At 39.3% G+C, this 22597-nt stretch overlaps 1 protein-coding gene across 1 annotated transcript in view; it reads right to left on the bottom strand.

Annotated features, from left to right (window-relative positions):
- Positions 1 to 22597, bottom strand: part of CATSPERB (cation channel sperm associated auxiliary subunit beta) — a 170760-nt gene that overhangs the window by 59769 nt on the left and 88394 nt on the right. The window contains exons 16-17 of the mRNA XM_082451224.1: positions 8410 to 8564; positions 6087 to 6241 (exon numbers count right to left, since the gene is read on the bottom strand). Of these exons, the coding sequence (XP_082307350.1) occupies positions 6087 to 6241; positions 8410 to 8564 (310 nt within the window). The remainder of the gene's footprint in view (positions 1 to 6086; positions 6242 to 8409; positions 8565 to 22597) is intronic.

Genomic DNA, 22597 nt, shown 5'->3' with positions numbered 1-22597 from the left:
CAGTCTCAAAAGATATATACTGTATGATTCCACCTATGTAACTGATCTAGGTGTATCCACAATTATTCATAGTCAAATTCACAGAGACAGAAAGTAGAACAGAGGTTGCCAGAGGCTGTGGGGAGAGGGGAATGGGGAATGAACTGTTTAGTGGGTACAGAGTTTCAGTTGGGGAAGATGAGATAGTTCTGGAGATGGATAGTGGCAATGGTTGCACAACCATATGAATATACTTAATGTCACAGAACTGCACTCTTAAAAATGGTTAAAATGGTAAATTTTATGTTATGTATATTTTACTACAACCAAAGTACTGTAATGCAAAAAAGCATTATAAATATAAAAATAATAATTAAATACCAATAAAATGTTCAACTCATCAAGAAGATGTAACAATTCTAAACTTATATGTATCAAAAACAGCCTCAAAATATATAAGGCAAAATTGACAGAACTACAAAAGAAACTAACAAATTCAATATCACATCAGAAAATTTTAACATAACTCAATAATTGATAGATCACACAGAAAAAAAATCAGTAAGGATACAGAAGATTGAAAAATCACAATTAACAAGATTAATCTAACAAATAAATACTAACATTGCACTCAACAATGTACGAAATGTATAAACATAGATAATACACAATGACCAAGATAGGTTTATTCCATGACTTCAAGTCTGGTTCAGCATTAAATCCATAATATAATTTACAACATTAAGTAAAAAGTTAAAGGAAAAAAATCTATAGATATGCTCAATAGATATAGAAGAAACATTTAAAAACAAAAATAAAGCACCTCTTAAAATGAAAAAAAAGATAACTGTCTATAAATGAAAAAGAGTTTAAAAAATTTATGGAAAGGACAATACGTGATGGTGAAATGTTTAAAACATTCTTTTAAAAAGTCAGGAACAAGGAAGCCCACTGTTATGGTCTGAATGTTTGTATCCCTCTAAAATTCCTATGTTGAAAACCTAAAGCCCAAAGTGATGGTATTCGGAGGTGAGGCTTTTGGGAGGTGATTTAGGTCATGAGGGTGAAGGCTTTGTGAATCAGTTTAGTACCCTTATAAAAGGGGCTCCAGAGCAATCCCCTGCCCCCTTCAACTATGCGAGGACAGGGCAAGAAGTTGGCAGTCTACAACCAGAAGACAGCCTGCACAGAACCCAACCATGCTGGCACCCTAATCTTAGGCTTCCAGTCTTCAGAACTATGAGAAATACATTTCTGTTGTTTATAAGCCACCCAGCCTTTGATATTTGATTATAGCGGCCTGAACGGACTGACACCAACTATCTTCATTTCTATGTAATGAGCTCCTAGATACTGTGACAGAAAAAAAAATGTATAATATGCTAAGAAATGTTAAAGAAACAAATTATTTGCAGGTGATGTGATTATCTGCTTAGGAAAATATTTACCTCTACTCAGAAAATCCAAAAGAATATATAGAAAAAGTACTGGAATCATCAAAAGAATGTAGCAAATTTGAAATATTTAAGATTGCTGCACAAGGGCTTCCCTGGAGACACAGCAGTTGAGAATCCTCCTGCCAATGCAGGGGACAAGGGTTCGAGCCCTGGTCCGGGAAGATACCACATGCCGCGGAGCAACTAAGCCCGTACGCCACAACTACTGAGCCCGCGTGCCGCAACTACTGAAGCCCGCATGCCTAGAGCCCGTGCTCTCCAAGAGAAGCCACCACAATGAGAAGCCTGCGCACCACAATGAAGAGTACCCCTGCTCACTGCAATCAGAGAAAGCCCGTGCGCAGCAATGAAGACCCAATGCAGCCAAAAATAAATAAACAAAATAATTAAAAAAAAAAAAAGATTGTTACACAAAAGTCAATTACAAGACATCTGCTTTTACTTTCAATGCAGAAAGAAGCAACCCAACAAGAAACAAAACAGATAAATCACTAAGTCATCATTTTCCTTAAGCCATCAGATAAGTAAAGTCACAAGATAACCAACTAACCTGAAATCCAAGGGAATAAGCCATTCCAAGGAGAATCTGAACACAGGAACAGTCTCACTTATGGAAGAGCATGAGAGGGAGAAACAGTGCTGGCCACAAAAGAAGCAAGTAAGAAATAGCTAAAATTGTAAAAAACTGTCAAAGGTCAAGTATGTGCTGGTATGTGAGTCTGGAAATGCTGAGGCACCTTTCAAAATGGAGTCTGCACTCACTTGCAAGCTCCTTCCCATGGGTTTCCCTGGACGCTCAGGAGAGAGACTGGGGCAGGGAATAGACCAGAGAGTCCCTGCTGGTGGTGCAGGCGTCAAGGGAGTGCGGGAGCGGTCACTGTGGGGGGTGGGTGGGGAGGATGGGAGCAAGCATCACTCGCTTCCCTGAACCTTCTTCCATAAGAAGCAAAAGCCTTAAGCTACAGGAGGTTGGGCATTCAACACTTGCACACAGGCCTCAGAAGAGGTGATCCATGCTGGGGGGAAGTGCTTGGAGGGTGCTGGCACTGAAGCCCTGGCTCCTTCCCTCCCTCTTATCCCCTACTCAGCAGAAGCTTGAAGCTACTGAGAGAGAGGAAGCAAAGCCACCCGTCACTGGGACACAGGCAGTCACATTATGGATAAGGGAAGCTAAAATAATAACTCTCTATCCTTATGGAGAGTCAGGGAGCTGTCTTGGGCCTAAAATTCTAGGAGAACAAATAGAGTTATCATGCTGCAAGAAGAATCAGGAATCTCCACCTAAGATCTAACTGCAGGTACAAGGCAGAATTTGGCCTCAAGAGGTAATTTTTATTAACAGGTTGTTATGCTTTTTTTTCTTAATGGAACTTGACAAGCTGAATCTAACATTTAAATGCAAGAACAAAGGCCAAGAAAATCCAAAAGGGGGTGCTATTCATAGGAGTTACCTGGTATTGTGATCTAGGGAAGGGCAAATACAGCAATGAAGGAGAAAAGAGACCGAGACAGATTGATGTACACGTGGAACTAGGATATATCACAGGGGTGACACTACAGATCAGGGGCAAAGACGGGTCTTGTTTGCACAATTGGTTATCTATATATATATAAAAAAGAAAGAAATCAGATCCCCACTTCATACTACACTCAACATCAATTCTAGACAGATTAAAAACTTAAAAATACAAAGCAAAAGTTAAAAACTACAAGACAAAATAGGAGAATAGCTAAATAGATTGTGGTATATTCATATGAGTGAATACAGACACATACATCAATACCAAATCATTTTTAAAGCATATGGGGTAATTTAAAAAGCATAAGGTTGGGGCTTCCCCGGTGGCGCAGTGGTTGAGAGTCTGCCTGCCGATGCAGGGGACACGGGTTCGGGCCCTGGTCTGGGAAGATCCCACGTGCCGCGGAGCAACTGGGCCCGTGAGCCACAACTACTGAGCCTGCGCGTCTGGAGCCTGTGCTCCGCAACAAGAGAGGCCACGAGAGTGAGGCCCGCACACCGCGATGAGGAGTGGCCCCTACTTGCCGCAACTAGAGAAAGCCCTCGCACAGAAACGAAGACCCAACACAGCCAAAAAAAAAAAAAAAAAAAAAAAAAGCATAAGGTTGTATGAAAAAAGCAAGTCACAGGAAAAGGTATACATTGCTAAGTAATACATCTGGCAAAACTAAACAATATATTTTGATATACATATATGTTAAAGCTATAGAGAAACATTTCTTAAAATGTTTACACAAAATTCAAGATAATGTTTATTTCTGAGGAGGCAGAGTGTTGGGGCAGGGAAGAGGCAGCAGAGAAAAGGAAAGCTACACAGAAGCACAGCTGGAAGGGTGCAGGGGCCCCAAAAGAGTGGAAGACTTCCAGAGGCCCAGAGGTGACGGGGGCAGTTGTCTCCAGGGAGAAGTGTCACCCCCATCAGCAGACCTCTTGCCCCTTTATCTCACCTGCATTTTCTCACCCAAACTCCGGAAGGGGCTGGAAACCATCAGCTATGAGGGAGGGGGGATATGAATCTAAAAATAATAAGAATGAGGAAATTCTCCACCTCCCCACATTCCAGGCTCCCCAGGCTGGGTCCAGCTAAAACTGGGGCTGGAAAACAAACTTAAATTGGATAAGGGTTTGAAGTTTCTTAAAACACTGGGCAGGAATGGAGTCATGTGGTAATTGACAGACTTAGACTTTTTTAAGCTAAGGAAATATTTATTTACTCTCTAAGGGAAAATCTATGGGACTTGCTGATACTTCATCTAGAGGCAGAAAGGAAATAGGTCCACAGAGGTGGTCTGAAGAGACAGGAGGAAAAAAAAGTTGATATCCAGCTGATTCAGTAAACAAATTACACATAATTCATCTGGTTATTCACCTAATTTGAAGCCTTCAATGCTTCCCCCTTCCTTAGAATAACATCCACATTCCCTACTGGGACTCAAAAGGCCCCACCTGACCTGGTCTCGAATGACTTTTCTCCTTGGTTCACAACACTGAAGTCACCCTGGTTTTTCTCGGGTTTCTCAAGCACACATCATGCTCCTTTTGGCCTGGGGGCCTTTTCCACGCTGTGCTCTCAGGCTGGAACCTTCCCCCCACCCTATCCCCTTCCTTCATCCTCATTTTCCTGATCTCATCATAAGCGTCATTGCCTCTGGGAAACCTTCCAAGATCCTCCAAATAAGGGCTCAACCCCCAGGAACTCACTCTCTCAATGCTCCATGCTCCTCTGTTGCAGACTTACATCAACGGTAATTACACAACTGTCCATGTCCTGTGCTAGAATACAAGTTCCGGGAGTACATGGGTTTGAACGTCTTCCTCACTCTCCATCACAGCACCTTCCAGAGTGCCTTGCATGCAGTAAGTGTTAAATAACTATTTGTCGAAGAGAAGAATGAAGGGCTCACCCTGCTTCACCTCCTGACTATCTAGATATCTGCCTTTGGCCCACAGCTGACCTCATAACTTCCGGCTCCGACATCCTTGACCTTCCTGCTTGAAGTCCCACTTGCTTCCAGTTCCCTGATCCTGGCTCTTTGCTCCCATTTCCTTCCTCAGAGATGCTCATTCTCTAGTTTCTGTGCAAGTGGAGCACAGTTATTGAATTTGATCTCAGAACATGCTATGCTGGTTTTCAAATATTCTGATCCTTTAGAGAATTATCATATGCTTTTAAAAATAATTAGGATATAAGAAATTGATATTAACGTTGAGATGATGTTAATCATATGTTAATTTTAAAGAGTGATTCTCTATGTTTTCTACAAGGACATACCTATGTAAACATGCACTAACTGATCTGGAATATCACACATCCAAAAGCCATCAAAAACAAATAGTTCTAGGTGATCACAGATACTTTCTCAGAGGCTGAAGCTTCTACAGTCTTTGCGGAAGAAAACCCTAATGCCAGCATTTGCTGTATTATGTTTGATTCTTGTCCCCATCTCTACCTCTGAGTGAGCTGTCCCGCAGAGCTGGAGTTGTTGGCTATGGGACAAGATCCGAGTTGACAGCCCAATGCATGTATAATAGATTTCAACCTGGTGGAACAGGGCTCACCACTTTGGAGATAGGTGAGTTTCTGGTAATCTGAAACTGTTTCTTTTCTGGTTGTTAGATGTGGGGGTGAGGGGTTATAGAATTCGTATTGTTTTTCAAAGAAAGATTTTAGGCCTTAAAGGCAGCTTTCAGGGTCCCTGGCTCTTGCCAACATCTTCAAAGTAAGCGTTCCTCAGAACTCTGCATACCTTGCCATGCAGTATTTCATGCAGAATGGCCTCCTCTACGTTAGATGTGCTTGTCTTTAGGACATATGACAACTGCCATGGGAGTGAACTCAGAGGATAAGCAGTATCCAGTGTAGCCCAGACATTTTTGATACTCAGGACGACAAACACACATTTCTTTAGCTTGGCCAGATGGTGCTGATATAACTGGCCCCATGTTTCTCAAACTGGGGCATTGTGCAAGGCACCTTAGAGTCTATAAGTAAATGTATTTGGCCTTGCGAGGTGTCCAAAAAAGACTTACTCTCCTTGACTAGGAAAATTACTCCAAAAGATAGGCTCAAAATTTAGAATATCAATACTGGTGTGCAATCTAAGTAAAATGTGAAGATAATCAGTACCTACCTGGAGTGTATCAATTTTCCAAGGTGAATGTCGTTGAATTTCTTGGTGTATATACTTTCCTTCGGTTCATTCTCGGGCACATATGCATAAAAGATCATTTCATTTAAGGTGATATACTGTGGAGCAAGGACAGTCTCAAAGCCCATGTCAGGAGCCTGGAACATGAAAAAAGAAAATATTGAATTTAAACGAGCTTATATTTCCATTATGACAAAATGAAAATAAGATTTGCTTCCAGTTCACATCAAAACAATACTGCTTTGCTTATCAATAGGAGGAATATTTCAACACATTCTGTCTGAATATCCACGCATGTGCAAGGGAAAACACACTTTTCTGTTGAGGAGGAGAAGAAATTCTGAGAAGTAAAGTTCAGTTTAAGATTCCCGTGAAGAAGGCTGCAGTGGGAGATGTGAATGCCTTGCCTTGTGTGTGGGGGAGGAGTCTGGAGGTGCAGATTCTAGAACTCAGTTCCTATTTGGAGTTTTCTATAAGCGAGGGGCAGGGAAGAACCTCTCGTCACTTGAGAGCTGCCCCCCCCCAATCTCACGCTGGTGACTCTGCACAGCTGCCGCTGAGTCCCCAACACTGGTGGTTCACAAGGCTTTCCCTCACTGTCAACACGGGCACCTTTGGACCAGATTTCTGACCCGCAGGTCTTCTTTCCAACACACCCTTCTCTGATCCTGATCTTGTCCAGATTTGGGAACTTGCAGGGGTGAGAAGACAGGTAGGGACCAGCCCCCAAGGGGATGCTGGAGTTGCCCTTGATGCTATGACAGGAGGAAGGGTGGTAGATGGTACAGACTGGTTGGGACGCCACCATCAAGTAGTGCCTTCCAGACCCATTTTCTGTCATGCCTTTTCCTCTGGCCTCTACAAGTTGGGAACCCACGGAGAAGAGAGAGCGGGAAACAGATGCCAGGAGAATACATGTGGGACTGAACAGATGGCTTAAGGAGTCTTGAAAATTACTGACAATGCTTTAAGAGTTCTGCATGACATTCTAGCCTGGGAGTGGCAAGAACATCCCATGAAAAGAATGTGCAAGTCCAGGGAAAGGCAGCAGAATGACTGAAAGCATAGGCCTTGGAACTTGCTGCCTGATTCGATGTCTGATTCCAGTGACTAACCAGTGATGTGTGTAATTTGGGGTGAATTATTTAGCCTCCCTGCACTTCACTTTCCTTATGGGTAAAATGAGGGTAAATAATTGTTATAAAGATTAAGTGCGCATGACAGTGCCTGGCACCTAGTCAGAGCCAAATAAGGTCTAGGGATCATTTGTATCCAGAGACAATACATGTATAGTTTGTTTTGGGAGAGGGAGGTCATAATATTGAGTGTAAGTTCCTTGAACTCACTCGCCCTGAGTATAAAAACCCCCACTGGCTTTTGATTTTAATAATTTAAACTTTCACATAAGAGAACTAAGACATTTCCTACAAATTGTGAAGTTAGTGAAAATTGGGGTAACTGCTTTTATGGTTAGTGCTACCCTCCCGCTCGCGTGGTTTGATTTATTTCTATGCAGAGCCACACAGCAGACGGGCAAATAAATACACAAGGAGTCACGTGATGGCATCTTACTGTCACTAGAAAGTTCCACTTTACTCTCTACAAATATCTCGTACAGACAGGGAAGTTAAAACACCATGTTCTGAACTGCAGTTAAAACTACAGTCATCCTTGAGTCCTCCTTTATTCTGTTTCCTTTAAGCCAAAGGGCAGGTTTTATTAAGTCCCAGTCAAAAAATCTGTTTGATTCTTTGCTGATACACTGATGAAAATTCATTATTAATTATTATTAATTCATGATTATGTGCCCCGTGATGAGTTCTTAGGCATATATACCTTCATAAGTGGCACATTATACATTAAAATTATTAGAAAAATCTGCATGAAGTATCTTTTGTGACACACATAACGCCTTTCTCTGTTAGCATTAGAAAAGGAAGAAACAAGCGGGGGCAGGGTTAATATGAAAGAAGAAAGGTCAAACATTGGGAAAAAACAGAACTCATGTTTCTTCAAGGTCAACCTTGAGAGGCAGAGAGTCAAACCCACCATGGACCTGGGTTGGATCTAGCTTAGAATATCTGGTGGCTTGCTGTGAAGACATTTATATGAAAATATTCTAGGTGGATGTAAATCTATATAGCTCTGTATGTGACTTGAAAGATTTTGGAGATGTTCCCGGATATATGGAGGTTTTTCCTTTAGTTAAATAGAGCAAAGAGCATTAATAAGAGTTTGTAAGGAAAACACTTTCCCATTTCCACTTAAAACAAGACAAACTGTTTCAATGCATTATATCACTGACCTGTCCAAAAATACCTTTAGAATTTCCAAAGGCAGCAAGTGACCCACCAGCTTCAAAATGATCTGGAGTCAGTTTATGTATGAATCCCATGTGGTCATAGTATAATGTGAAAATTTTATCAGAAATAGATCCAATTTTACTATATCTTCCTAACCCTGTTAGGAAAGAAACAGACATCTCTTGATATTGGTACGATACAACTAGAGAACTTTAAAAACTATACCTTATGAAAACTCTATTTAAACTAAGAGGTGGGAGAAGGGCTCTGAGACTCCAGAATTAGCAAAATTCATGTCAGTTTTCGGTAAGTCCCTGGAAAGTCTTTTTCAAGCTCCATTTCATTACAGAACCTGTTCACTGAAGTAGGTGAAGGACAGAGTGAGGGGGTGTCTAGAGGTATAGAGGAAAAGAGGTTAGCTCCTCCGGCAGTGGGTTCTCTTCCTAACACTGAAATCAGACTCCTGAGTAGGTAGAAGGCAGTGAGAAAATAACCCTTGGGGAGGCAAGGGGGAATTATCAGTAGAGACCACTGGGTCATTAGCTATACTAGGATTAATATGTTGAACCAAACTTGGTGTTTTGCGTTTCTCTCGTGTCTTAGGGCAACACGTTGAGAGGAACTGGCAGTCATCTGGTGATGCAGCAACATTCACTGAACCAAACACTGATCCAGACAAAGAAAGCATCCTCTCCCCTGTATGGAGGATGGAGACAGAGTGAACGCTGAGGTCTCAGGATGAGAAAGGTTGATTTCCACATCCCGCTCCCCACCAAGCTCCCTAATCCTCCCTAGTTTCTCCTGTCCTGACCCCTAAGCACTGGAGTGCCCCAGGACTCAGTTCTTAGATATCTTCTACCATTATCTCTGGAGATCTCATCCAGTTCCAGGATTTTATTTTATTTTTTTAAATTAATTTTTATTGGAGTATAGTTGCTTTACAACGTTGTATTAGTTTCTGCTGTACAGCAAAGTGAATCAGCTATACATATACATATATCCCCCCATTTAGGTCGCCACAGAGCACTGAGTAGAGTTCCCTGTGCTATACAGGAGGTTCTCATTAGTTATCTATTCTATATGTAGTAGTATATATATGTCAATCCCAATTTCCCAATTCATCCCACCTCCCCTTCCCCCCTTGGTATCCATACATTTGTTTTCTATCTCTGTGTCTCTATTTCTGCTTTCAGGATTTTAAATCCATTTTTATGTGGATGATTCCCAAATTTAAACCTCCCATCTCATTCTCTTCCCTGAACTCCAGACTTATCTAACTGCCTAATGACATCTCCATATGCATGTCAGCCAAGCATCTCACACGGAACTCATTCCAAACTGAACTCCCAATCCTCTCATAAACCTCCTCCATCCTCAGCCTTCCTCATTCCCAGTAAGGGCAACTGTGTTATTCCTGCTCCTCAGTCCAACAACCATACAGCCGTTCTTAATTCCTCTCTTCCTCTCACACCCTGTATCTAATCCATCAGCAAATCCTACTGACTTTAGCCTCAAAATACATATAGAACCCAGCCACTTCTCACCACAATCACCCTGGACAAGCCAATATATATATTTATTTATTGTGAGATTTATAACGAGGAATTAGCTCATGCAATTACGGAGGCTGAGAAGTTCTACGATCTGCTGTCTGTAAGGTAGAGAACCAAAGGCCCAAGCACCAGGGGAGCTGATGGTGTAACTCCCAGTTGAAGCCCAAAGGCCTGAGAACTGGGCTTGTGGGGTGGGAGGGCAGGAGAAGACCGATGTCCGAGCTCAAGCTGGCAGGCAAGAAGCAAAAGGGGTGAATTCCTCTTGCCTCCACCTTTTTGTTCTACTTAGGCCCTCAAGAGACTGGATGATGTCCACGCATACTGAGGAGGACAGTCTATGGATTCAAATGTTAATCTCATTCAGATACACCCTCACAGACACACACAGAAATAATGTTTAATCTGGGCACCCCTTGGCCCAGTCAAGTTGACACATAAAATTAACCATTACAATTGTTAAGGTTCAATATGCCATATTTCATCTATAACCATAAGATACACTTTTTTTTTTCTTCACATTTTAACATCTTGGAAATGGAGATATTTTATAATTGATCTGTCTTATAATCATTGTCCACTAGGTGGCACTCACGCCATAATGGTCAATTGGCTACACATGTACGTATTATACTTTGTCTCCGCTATTTATACTGTCATCACTTTCCTGAATCACTGGTATAATACATGTTGAGTTTTAATGCTGCTTAAAATGCCTTAAAATATTACATTATAATCTGGTATTGAAACAAAATTATTATGGGTTCAGCAAGAGCGAAAAACAAAGCAGGGCATAGATTTATCAATAAAGCAAAAGTAGCTTAAGAATTACCACACTGCCACATTTTCTTGTAGAACAATCACCAAGTATTTTATAAGACCTAAGAACAAAGAAACCTACAAGTAGATGAAATTACATTATGTTTTACTATGGAGATGCACATGAAATTATTGCCTTATCACACAGTACGCTGGGGAAATGTCAGCACAATCCATGCATCATCCACGATCACTGTTAAAACACTGTGTTAAAGTTTAATTGCAAGAGTTTTTCCTTTCTTTGTGTTAATAGAACAAAGTGTATCTTACACTCAATGAAGCTCACATTTGATGAAATATGTTTACAACATTCTTCTGTTGGTTTTGCATATGAACAACTAGTTGAGTTGGTTCTTAGGTAATATTTTTCTCTGAAAGTTCTTTAAAACAATATGTGATATTCATTGTTGCAGCAGAAAAATCCAAGGCTGGCTTGATTTTTTGATGTGCTTTTAAAATTTTTTTTTTTTTTTTTGGCTGCGTTTGATCTTCATTGCTGTGCGCGGGTTTTCTATAGTTGCGGCGAGCGGAGGCTACTCTTTGTTGTGGTGTGCGGGCTTCTCATTGTGGTGGCTTCTCTTGTTGCAGAGCATGAGCTCAGTAGTTGTGGCTCATGGGCTCTAGAGCATACGGGTTTCAGTAGTTGTGGTGCACGGGCTCTAGATCACAGGCTCAGTAGTTGTGGCACACGGGCTTAGTTGCTCAGCGGCATGTGGGATCTTCCCAGGCCAGGGCTCAAACCCGTGTTCCCTGCATTGGCAGGTGGATTCTTAACCACTGCGCCACCAGGGAAGTCCCTGGCTTTACATTTTCTATTTCAAATAATTCAGAAGTGTTTTTGCTTTTATTATTGGTTTTGCTTTTAGTTAAAAAAATTAATGTTTTATCAATTTTGGTTTCCTTTATTCTTCCTATTTTCAGTATTTATTCATCCATTCATTCATATCAGAGGGCTACAATGTGCCAGGAAGAGAAATACAGAGCCACCACCTTTGTTCATTACTGAAGATCCCTACCACTTGCAATTTCTCAATCTTTAGCATCTATATTTGTCATCCGAGATTCTTTCTAATTATCTATTCATTCTATATGTGGACATGTTTCTGTAGTTTATATCTATAATTTGTAATAATTTATATTGCCAATTTAGTTTCGTTTTCGGAGGTATTAAATATTTTTACTATTTTCAAAGTAATCTTGCTTAGTCTATTTTGACTTCTGTTTCATAATATGTGTTTATTCTCTATTTGCCCATTCCCCTGGATACATTCTCAGACTTCCTCTTCCCTATTCGGTGCACTGAAAGGCTCACCCCTATGTATTTCAATACTTCCACTCTTTTTCCAACTGGCTTCTGAATGGGTTTGGCCAGCGAAGGGCACTAGCAGGAGATAAGAACAAGGGAAGGAAAGAGAAGTTTGTCTATCTGTCTATCTATCAATCTATCTATCATCTATTTATTTGCATTACCCCTTTAACTAAAGGGACTGTAATGGCTTTCTTCCATTGCTAGTCTCTGGATATTTTAATATTATTATTGGTTCCTTTAACTCTGTCCACCATTCTGCAAATAATTCCCTTATAAAGGCTCTTCAGGTGAAACACTTGAGTGATATTAGGTTCTTGCCAGGATTATTACTGATACAGTATTTTTTTTTTTTTTTTAACCAGACATGTCCCTAGAAACAGTATCAAAGTGGGATTCTGGGACCGAGTTGCTTATACATTTAAGGAATGCAAAGATGACTTCTTATGCCTGGCAGATATTGTGAACTGGCAATCCATACCAAGCAAGGGCAACACAATTACTCAAATTATATTGGATGGAGTAGGTCTGAGGAAGGCAAGACTTTAGGTGATCAAATGGGGTGGCCGTGCTTGATTACAATAACAATCATGGTTTTTAGCATGACTTATTGGATGTATTAGAAAGTTTACCAAAAACAACAACAATAACAACAACAAAACAACCAACTTATGATCTTGAATATCCAGCTCAAGGCCAGAGTAGAGAACCTGACAGCTGTATGGGGAAAAAGGAACCTTACCTCACCACACACAAAATTAGAAATTTTAAACAGACCTATATAAGCAATCTAAAACAATCTCCTAGAAGAAAACAGGAGAATATCTTCATAAGTTTGGGATAGACAAAGATTTCTTAAACAGGATATAAGAAGCAAGAAGCACTAACTATAAAGAAAAGGCTGAGAAATTGATCTTTTAAAAATTAATAATTTTGGACTTCCCTGGTGGCACAGTGGTTGGGAGTCTGCCTGCTGGTGCAGGGGACACGGGTTTAAGCCCTGGTCTGGGAAGATTCCACATGCTGCGGAGCAGCTTGGTCCGTGTGCTGCAACTACTGAGCCTGCACTCTAGAGCCCGGGAGCCACAACTACTGAGCCCGCATGACACAACTACTGAAGCCCGCACGCCTAGAGCCCATGCTTCACAACAAGAGAAGCCACTGCAATGAGAAGCCCACGCACCACAATGCAGAGTAGCCCCCGCTTGATGCAACTAGAGAAAAGCCCATGTAGCCACGGAGACCCAATGCAGCCAAAAATAAATAAATAAATTTATTTTTTAAAAAATTAATAATTTTGTTCATCCAAAGACACCATGAAAAGAATAAAAATTACAAGCCACTAATTGGGAAAAGACGTTTGCAAATTATATTTCTAAAAAAGGCCTCATATCCATAATACATTAAAAACTCATAGAAATCAATAAGAAAAAAGGCAATCCAATAAAACTTGATTAAAAAGACTTGGAGAGATAATTTACAAAAAAAGATACAAAGATTGGCCAATGAGGGACTTCCCTGGTGGCGTAGTGGTTGAGAATCCGCCTGCCAATGCAGGGGACACGGGTTCGATCCCTGGTCCGGGAAGATCCCACATGCTGCGGAGCAACTAAGCCTGTGTGCCACAACTACTGAGCCTGTACTCTAGAGCCCATGAACCACAACTACTGAGCCCACGTGCCACAACTACTGAAGACTGCACACCCTAGAGCCCCAGCGCTGCAACTACTGAAGCTTGCGTGTTGCAACTACTGAAGCCCCCACGCCTAGAGCCCGTGCTCTGCAACAAGAGAAGCCACTGCAATGAGACGCCCGAGCACTGCAACGAAGAGTAGCCCCCACTTGCCACAACTAGAGAAAGCCCACACATAGCAACGAAGACCCAATGCAGACAAAAAATAAATAAAATTTTTAAAAAAAGATTGGCCAGTGAACATGTGAAAATGTGCTCAACATTATTATTCATGGAAACTAAATCTTCAGTGAGATACCATTACATGCTCACCATAATGGCTAACTATTAAAAAGACAATACTAAGTGTTGACCAGAAGAGGGAGCAACTGGAATTCCTTCATATTGCTGGTGGGACACTAAATTGATAAAATCATGTTGGAAAAATGTTGGCAGCACTTAATATTTTTTCTCACAAAAAGCTAAACAAACATATACTTCATGATGTAGTAATTCCATTCCGACATTTATACCCAACAGAAATGAAAGCTCTGTCTAGCAAAAGACTTATACAAGAATGTTCATAACTGCTTTATTCATAATAGGCTCCAAATGGAAGCAACTCAAATACCTACCAGCAGTGGAATGGATAAATAAATTGTTGTATATTCAGACCATGGAGGACCACGCAGCAGTGAAAAAGAGCAAATTACTAATACCTGTGACAATATGGAGGAATCTCAAAGTCATAATATTGACTGGAAAAAGTCAGACATAAAATATATACCACATAATTCTATTTATATGAAGTTCACAACCAGACAAAACTAATCTATGGTATTAGAAGTCAGGATAATGGCTACCCTTAGAGGTATACTGACAAGAAAGGGCATGTGGAACCGTTCCAGAGTACTGGGAATGTTCCATAGCTTGCTCTACTTTCCAACCCCTCCCAATGATACCGATAGTCATTTTTGTTTATTTCACAGTCACAGGATGCCTGATTGTCAGAATTCTAAATGCTACTACTGCACACCTGCTGTCTCAACAAATGATTCAGACAAATTAACCACAAGATTAACCTTGATACCAACATAAATTGAACAAAATTTTATTGACAGAAACGAGAATAAATAAACATTGTGGGGAAGATCTGAGGGAACAGAATCAGAATTTTGTGCTCTCTCCTTATCCTTGAATAAGGAAGGACCATTGAGGAGATTTTATGATGGTAAAACTGTCCCTGCTGGTGAGCATCAAGGACACAGGATCGAGGCCTTAGAAACCATGCTTTATGAAGTCATATCAGAAACCTTTAGAAAGCTTGTTGTTTAGAATCATATCATAGACTTCCAAGATCAGAAGAACCTGGTTTTAAGCTTGGACAGTCAAGAATGCTGGCAATGTTAAAAACAAAGAAACAAACAAAAACCCCCAGACTCATTCTTGTCTTGGAGACAATTAGTACATTTCCTACTCTGGTTATACCTAATCAGGTATCTCCAAGTTTACCCCAATCTCCTAACTTACCCAATGATCTATAAAAGTGTACTTGAACATTGGGAGATCTACCTTTGGGGAGACTGTATTTCTTTTTTTTTTTTTAAACCTTTATTGGAATATAATTGCTTTACAATGTTGTGTTAGTTTCTGCTGTACAACAAAGTGAATCAGCTATATGTATACATACATCCCCATATCCCCTCCCTTGTGAGCCTCCCTCCCACCCTCCCCACCCCACCCCTCTAGGTCATCACAAAGCATCGAGTTGATCTCCCTGTGCTATGCAGTAGCTTCCTACTAGGGGAAGGGGAAGCTGGGATGAAGTGAGAAAATAGCATTGACATATATACACTACCAAATGTAAAATGGATGGCTAGTAGGAGACTAGTATTGAAGGTAGATCTTCCTTGTCTATTAAGTTATTGAATTTCAGCATTGTTTTTTATTACAATTGGTAGTTTTATTATCTCATGAACACCTGAAAAAATGAACCCTAAAATGTATGAAAAATATAAACCTCTCTGAAGAAAACATTAAGAGTAAAGCTTCATGTTCATGAATTAGGCAATGGTTTCTTAGATAAGACAGCAAAATCACAAACAACAAAAGGAAAAAGAGATTGGACTTGATGAAAATTTAAAACGTTTGTGCCACAAAAAACACCATCAGGAACGTAAAAAACCCATAGAATGAGAGAAAATACATGCAAATCATATATCTCTTAAGGGACTTACATTCAGAATATATAAAGTACTTTTATAACTCATCAATAAAAAAACAATTAACTCAATTTTAAATGGGCAAAGGATTTGAATAAGTATTTCTCCAAAGAAGATATTATATTAGTGGCCAATAAACACATGGAAAGATTCTTAATATCATTAGTCATTAGAGAAATGCAAATCAAAACCACGAGATACAGTTTCCCATCCACTACAGTAATTAAAATTTTAAAAAGACAGATAATAATAAGTGTTGGTGAGGATGTAGAGGAATAATCCTCATACATTGCTGGTGGGAATGTAAAATGGTACAGCCATAGTTTGACAGTTCTTCAAAATGTTAAACATAGAGTTACCATATGACCTAGCAATGAGAATCCTAAGTATATACCCAAAAGAACTGAAAGCATATGTCTACACAGAACTTGTACACAGATGTTCATAATAGTATTATTCATAATAGCCAAAAAAGTGTAAAAAACATCAAATGTCCATCAACCCAAATATCCTGATGAATGGATAAACAAAATGTGCCAAATCCATACAATAAAATATTATTCATCCATAAAAAGGAATGAAGTACTGATATACGCTACAACATGGATGAAACTTGAAGACATTATATTAAATCAATAAGTCAGTCACAAAATGACAAATACTGTATGATTCTACTTATATGGGGTATCTAGAGTGGTCAGATTCAGAGAGACAGAAAGTAGTTGCCTGGGGCTGGAGGGAAGAGAGAATGGCGAGTTATTGTTTAATGGCTATGGAGTCTAAGTTTAGAAAGATGGAAACATTCTGGAGGGAGATGGATGGTGATGATGGTTGCACAACAATGTGAATATACCTAATGCTACTGAGCCATACCCTTAAAAGAAATTAAAATGTTAAAGTCTGTGTTGTGTATATTTTAACAAATAAATTGGAGTAAACAAAACCACCAGCAGGAATCAAGAAAAAAAAAAAAAGAACCATATTATGCCAAAATGTAGAAAAGTATGAGCTAAGGAAAGGAAGAGAAAATTCTGATGTAACAGGTCACACTACTCTATGTCTAACCCTTTAAAGCAATATAGAGAGAAGGAAGGTAAACCAACAAAATCCTGAGGACTCTCAGTAATATCCTCCTAAGGAGACAGAGGTTGACAGTGGATGAGATGGTTTCCAAAGGAAAAGTAAAGGGAAAAACCAGCCCTCTTAAGTGAAGTCAGGTTCACCACCTTCCAAGGTCCTTTACTGAGTTGAGAGAATGAATCAAGTGCTATCTAGATGAGGTGAAGCAAACAGTCTCAAGAATAATTTACCCACATTGCATCAGAGCAAATTGAAGATCTACCAGTGCTGCACACTTTAGTGATGAACCAGAGAAAAAGAGGAGGAGGAATAGAAGGAGGAGAAGATGTGAGGGAGGAAAGGGGTAAAGAAGAAGGTAGAATAGGGGAGGGAAGGGGACAGGAAAAGGCAGAATAGGAAGGCACTGATAGCATATAAGAGATATAAAGAATCCAGTCAGACAAAACATATCCCAAGATAAGGTAAAATTTCCTCTCTGTTTTGCATCAAAAGACTTTAATGAATTAATAGATTCAACAAGACAAGATCTCAAAGCCTCAATAACTGAATGACAACATGAAAAGGCAGATCACAGAGATAAAGAAATAAATTGAAAGCCATGTCCCTTTATCATTCTAGGCTCCAAGACAGGTTGACAAAATTTAACTGTGTTGGAAGGGGGGAGGCATCTGTCAATAAGGTCAATCAGTATGAATTTTTCCTTTCAACTGTGCAAACTGAGAGGAGCTATGTAGGCTTGATCAATGCCATCACAAAATTACCAAACCAAGTAAATGGAAAGCCATATATCATTTACCCAACTCCACCTCTTACAAGCTGTGTGACTTTATTTTTTTTTATTTTTATAAATTTATTTATTTATTTATTTATGGCTGCATTGGGTCTTCATTGCTGCACATGGGCTTTCTCTAGTTGCGGTGAGCGGGGGCTACTCTTCATTGCAGTGCACGGGTTTCTCACTGCGGTGGTTTCCTATTGCAGAGCACGGGCTCTAGGCACATGGGCTTCAGTAGTTGTGGCTCGTGGGCTCTACAGCACAGGCTCAGTAGTTGTGGCACACAAGCTTAGTTGCTCTGTGACATCTTCCCGGACCAGGGCTCGAACCCATGTCCCCTGCATTGGCAAGCAGATTCTTTTTTTTTTAAATTTTATTTATTTATTTATTTTATGGCTGTGTTGGATCTTCGTTTCTGTGTGAGGGCTTTCTCTAGTTGTGGCAAGTGGGGGCCACTCTTCATCGCGGTGCGCGGGCCTCTCACTATCGCGGCCTCTCTTGTTGTGGAGCACAGGCTCCAGACGCGCAGGCTCAGTAGTTCTGGCTCACGGGCCTAGTTGCTCCGCGGCATGTGGGATCTTCCCAGACCAGGGCTCGAACCCGTGTCCCCTGCATTGGCAGGCAGATTCTCAACCACTGCGCCACCAGGGAAGCCCGGCAAGCAGATTCTTAACCACTGCACCACCAGGGAAGCCCAAGCTGTGTGAGTTTAATCATATCAATTTAAACTGTAAAAGTAATTTAACATTACCTATTTCAACTTGGTTGTTGTGAATATTAAATGAGATGATATTTGTAACATGCTGAGTACAACTATAGTAGCTCACTGAGTGGGGGCTATTATTATTTGTCTTTGGGGAGAGTAAAAAAAAATCACTGAAACTGTAAATGAGAATAAAGCATGATGTTTCAGAGTCCCCCTGCTTTAGGGTTGTTCATAGGATCCTATTTTTGTGGATCCTAAAAATCCATCATCACCACCCCACCCCCTGCCAGAGGATTCTGGGAAGATGGTAGAGTGGGATGCACTAGGAATCTCTCTCCCCACTTGGACAACAATTGCACTGGAAGAATCTATCTGATGTAATTGTTTGGGAACTCTGGAGTCTATTGAAGGCTTGCAACTTCCCGAGGAAGACTTGGGTAGTAAATTGCGGTTAATTTCAGCCCTTAGCACAGTAGAAGCTACCCACCCACCCTCTAGCCTCAGGGCAGGCAGTTATGCATGTGTTCCTGGAGCAGTTGCACACAGCTTGCAGGAGCCAGTGTGGGCAAAAAGCACCTTGTCCTCCAAATATTGGGGATCTATGCTCTGTTTGCTGATTGCAGCTTCTTATCACAGAGGTGCAGACAAAAAGGAGGGTGGCCATTCTTGTTGCACCTCTTTCAGTGTTGTAAGTCCACTCCCCACTGGCTGAAATGACTTCCAGGGAATTTAAAGGTCTGGGCCCTTCCCCCTTATCTACCCCTTCATTTGTCTCTTTTTTCCCTTTTGGGAACGAGACATTAAAGACTAGGACATTTGAGGTATTATCAAAAAGACAAGAGGTAACAAGTGTTGGTGAAGATGTGTTGAAAAGAGAACACTGTTGGTGGGAATGTAAATTGGTGCAGCCACTGTGGAAAACAGTGTGAAGACTCCACAAAAATTAAAAATAAAACTACCATATGATCCAGTGATTCAACTTTTGGGTATATATCCAAAGGAAATGAAATCACTATCTCAAAGAGATGTCTGCATCCCCATTTTCATTGCAGCATTATTCAGAATAATCAAGACAGAAAAACAACCTAAGTGTTCACCAACAGATGAATGGATAAAGAAAATGTGGTATATATACACAATAGAATATTATTTGGCCATTAAAAAGAAGGAAACCCTGCCATTTGCAACAATGGATGAAACAGAGGGCATTATGCTAAGTGAAATAAGTCAGAGAAAGACAAATACTGTATGACCTCACTTATATGTAGAATCTATAAAAAAGTCAAACTAATAGAAATTGAGAGCAGAATGGTGGTTGCCAGGGGTGTGGTGGCAGGGGAATGGGGAGGGGGTAATTGGTAAAGGTGGTAGAAGGGGACAAATTTCCAATTATAAGATGAATAAGTTCTGAGGATACAACATACAGTACAGTGACATAGTTAACAATACTATACATATATTTGAAAGTTGCTAGGAGGGTAAGTCTAAAAAGTTCTCATCACACAAAAAAATTATAACTATGTAAGATGACTGATGTGTTAACTAACTTTATTGTGATAATTGTGTTGCAATATATACATATATCAAATCATTATACTGTACATCTTAAACTTACACAATATTATGTCAATTATATCTCAATAAAGCTGGGGAGAAAGACTAGGACATTCAAAAGCAACTGCATACACAAGGAAAATTTAGAAACTGACCACATACACTTGGGGAAAGGTACAGGCTCAGGAAAGACCTAAGAAGATCTTGAGTTTACATCTCAGGCTAATCCTTGGCACAGAGACAGCCCACAACAATAAAAAAACAAAAACATTAACAACAAAAAAGCAAACCCTGGGGAAGGGGGAGAATCTGATTTCCATATCTACTATATTATTAGATTCAAATGTCCAGTATTCAACAAAAAAATCACAAGGCATACAAAGAAACAGAAAATATAGCCCATTCAAAGGAAAAAATTAAATCAACAGAAATGTTCCATCTTAAAGATGTTCAAAAAACTAAAGGAAGATGTGGAAAAAGTCAAGAAAATAATATATGAACAAAATGGAAATATCAACAAAGAGATAGAAAAACTAAAAGAACCAAAAAGAAATTCTACAGATGAAAAAGCACAATAATTGAAATTAAAAATTTGCTAGAGGGTTTGAAAGGTAGAAGAAAGAATCAGTTAATTTGAAAATAGGACAATGAAAATTAGCGAGTCTGAGGAACAGAAAGAAAAACCATTGAAGCAAAGTGAATGATGGTTTGTAACTGTACTTGTGTTTTCTATATGATTTAAGAGACTAATACATTTAAAGAAAAAAATGATTAATGTGAAAGCTAGTATTACTTACTGTTAACTTGGGTTTGTAACTCCAAATCTCGTTTTCCTCATAATTTAGGAGACTGATGCATTTAAAAGAATTACTAATTTATGTTTGGAGGCACACAATGTATAATGATGTAATTTTGTGACATCAACAGCTGAAACAACAGTAGTTGGAGGCTTCAATACCCCACTCACAATTATGGATAGAACACCGGACAGAAGACAGGTAAGGACATCAAGTACTTAAACAGTACAGTAAACCAACTGGATATAATAGACATACACAGAACATTCCACCCAACAACAGTACATACACTTCTCAAGGGCATATGGAACAATTTCCAGGACAGACCATATGTTATGCCACAAATTAAGTTTCAATAGACTTAAAAAGATAAATATCACACAAAGTATCTCCTCTGATCACAAGGAGATGAAGTTAAAAATTAATAACAAAGAAAACTGGAAAATTCACAAAATTGTGGAAACTAAACAACACTCATTTAAACTAGCAACCTACCAAAGAAGAAATCACAAGGGAAATTGTAAAATACCTACAGACAAATGAAAGTGAAAATACAACACACCGAAACTTATGGGATGAAGTGAAAATGGTGCTAAGGGGGAGATTTATTACTCTAAATATTTACATTAAAAATAAGGAAGAAATGAGTGAAGGGAGCCAAAAAGTATGAATTTCCAACTATAAAATAAATAAGCCATGGAGATGTACAGGAATACCTAGGAGATACTGCAAGTTTGTTTCTAGGCCAACACAATAAAGCAAATATTGCAATAAAGCAAGTCACATGAATTTTTTGGTTTCCCAGTGTATATAAAAGTTACGTTTACACTAGACTGTAGTCTAATAAGGGTGTAATAGTATTATGCCTTTAAAACAATGTATATACCTTAATTTAAAAATACTTTATCACTGAAAAATGCTAACCATCATCTGAAAATGGATGGTTGCTACAAATCTTCAATTCATTAAAAAAAAAAAGCAATATCTGCAAAGTGCAATAAAGCTAAGCACAATAAAATTACATATACCTGTAATGTACAGCATGGTTACTATAGTTAATAATACTGTATTACATATGTGAAAGTTGCTCAGAGAGTAGATCTTAAAGTTCTCATGACAAGAAAAAAAAATTCGTAACTATGTATGGTGATGGATGTTAACTAGACTTATTGTGGAAATCATTTTGCAATGTCTACAAATATAAAATCATTATGTTGTATACCTAAAACTAATATAACGTTATATGTCAATTATACCTCAATTAAAATTGTTAAAACAAAAACCAAGAAATTTCTCAAATCAACAATTTAACTTTAAAACTTAAGGAACTAGAAAAAGAAGAACAAAGTAAACCAAAAGCTAGCAAGGAAAAAAGGAAATAATAAAGATTAGAGCAGAGATAAATGGAATAGAGTTGAAAAACAAGAAAGAAAATCAATAAAATAAAAAGTTGATTCTTTGAAAAGGTCAATAAACCTTTACCTAGATGAACTGAGAAAAAAAGAAAGACGACTCAAATTACTAAAATCAGAAGTGAAAGTGAGAACATTACTGCTACTTCTACAGAACTAGAAAGGATTATAAGAGAGTATTATAAACAACTGTACACCAGCAAATTGGATAAGCTAAATAAAATGGAAAAATTCCTAGGAAAAAAAACCTACAAGACTAAGTAAATCATGAAGAAATAGAAAATCTGAATAGACCTA

Source organism: Balaenoptera physalus (assembly GCF_965194825.1).
Source record: "Balaenoptera physalus genome assembly, chromosome: 2".
Taxonomy (NCBI): Eukaryota; Metazoa; Chordata; class Mammalia; order Artiodactyla; family Balaenopteridae; genus Balaenoptera; species Balaenoptera physalus.
This window is presented reverse-complemented; position numbering and strand designations above follow the sequence as displayed.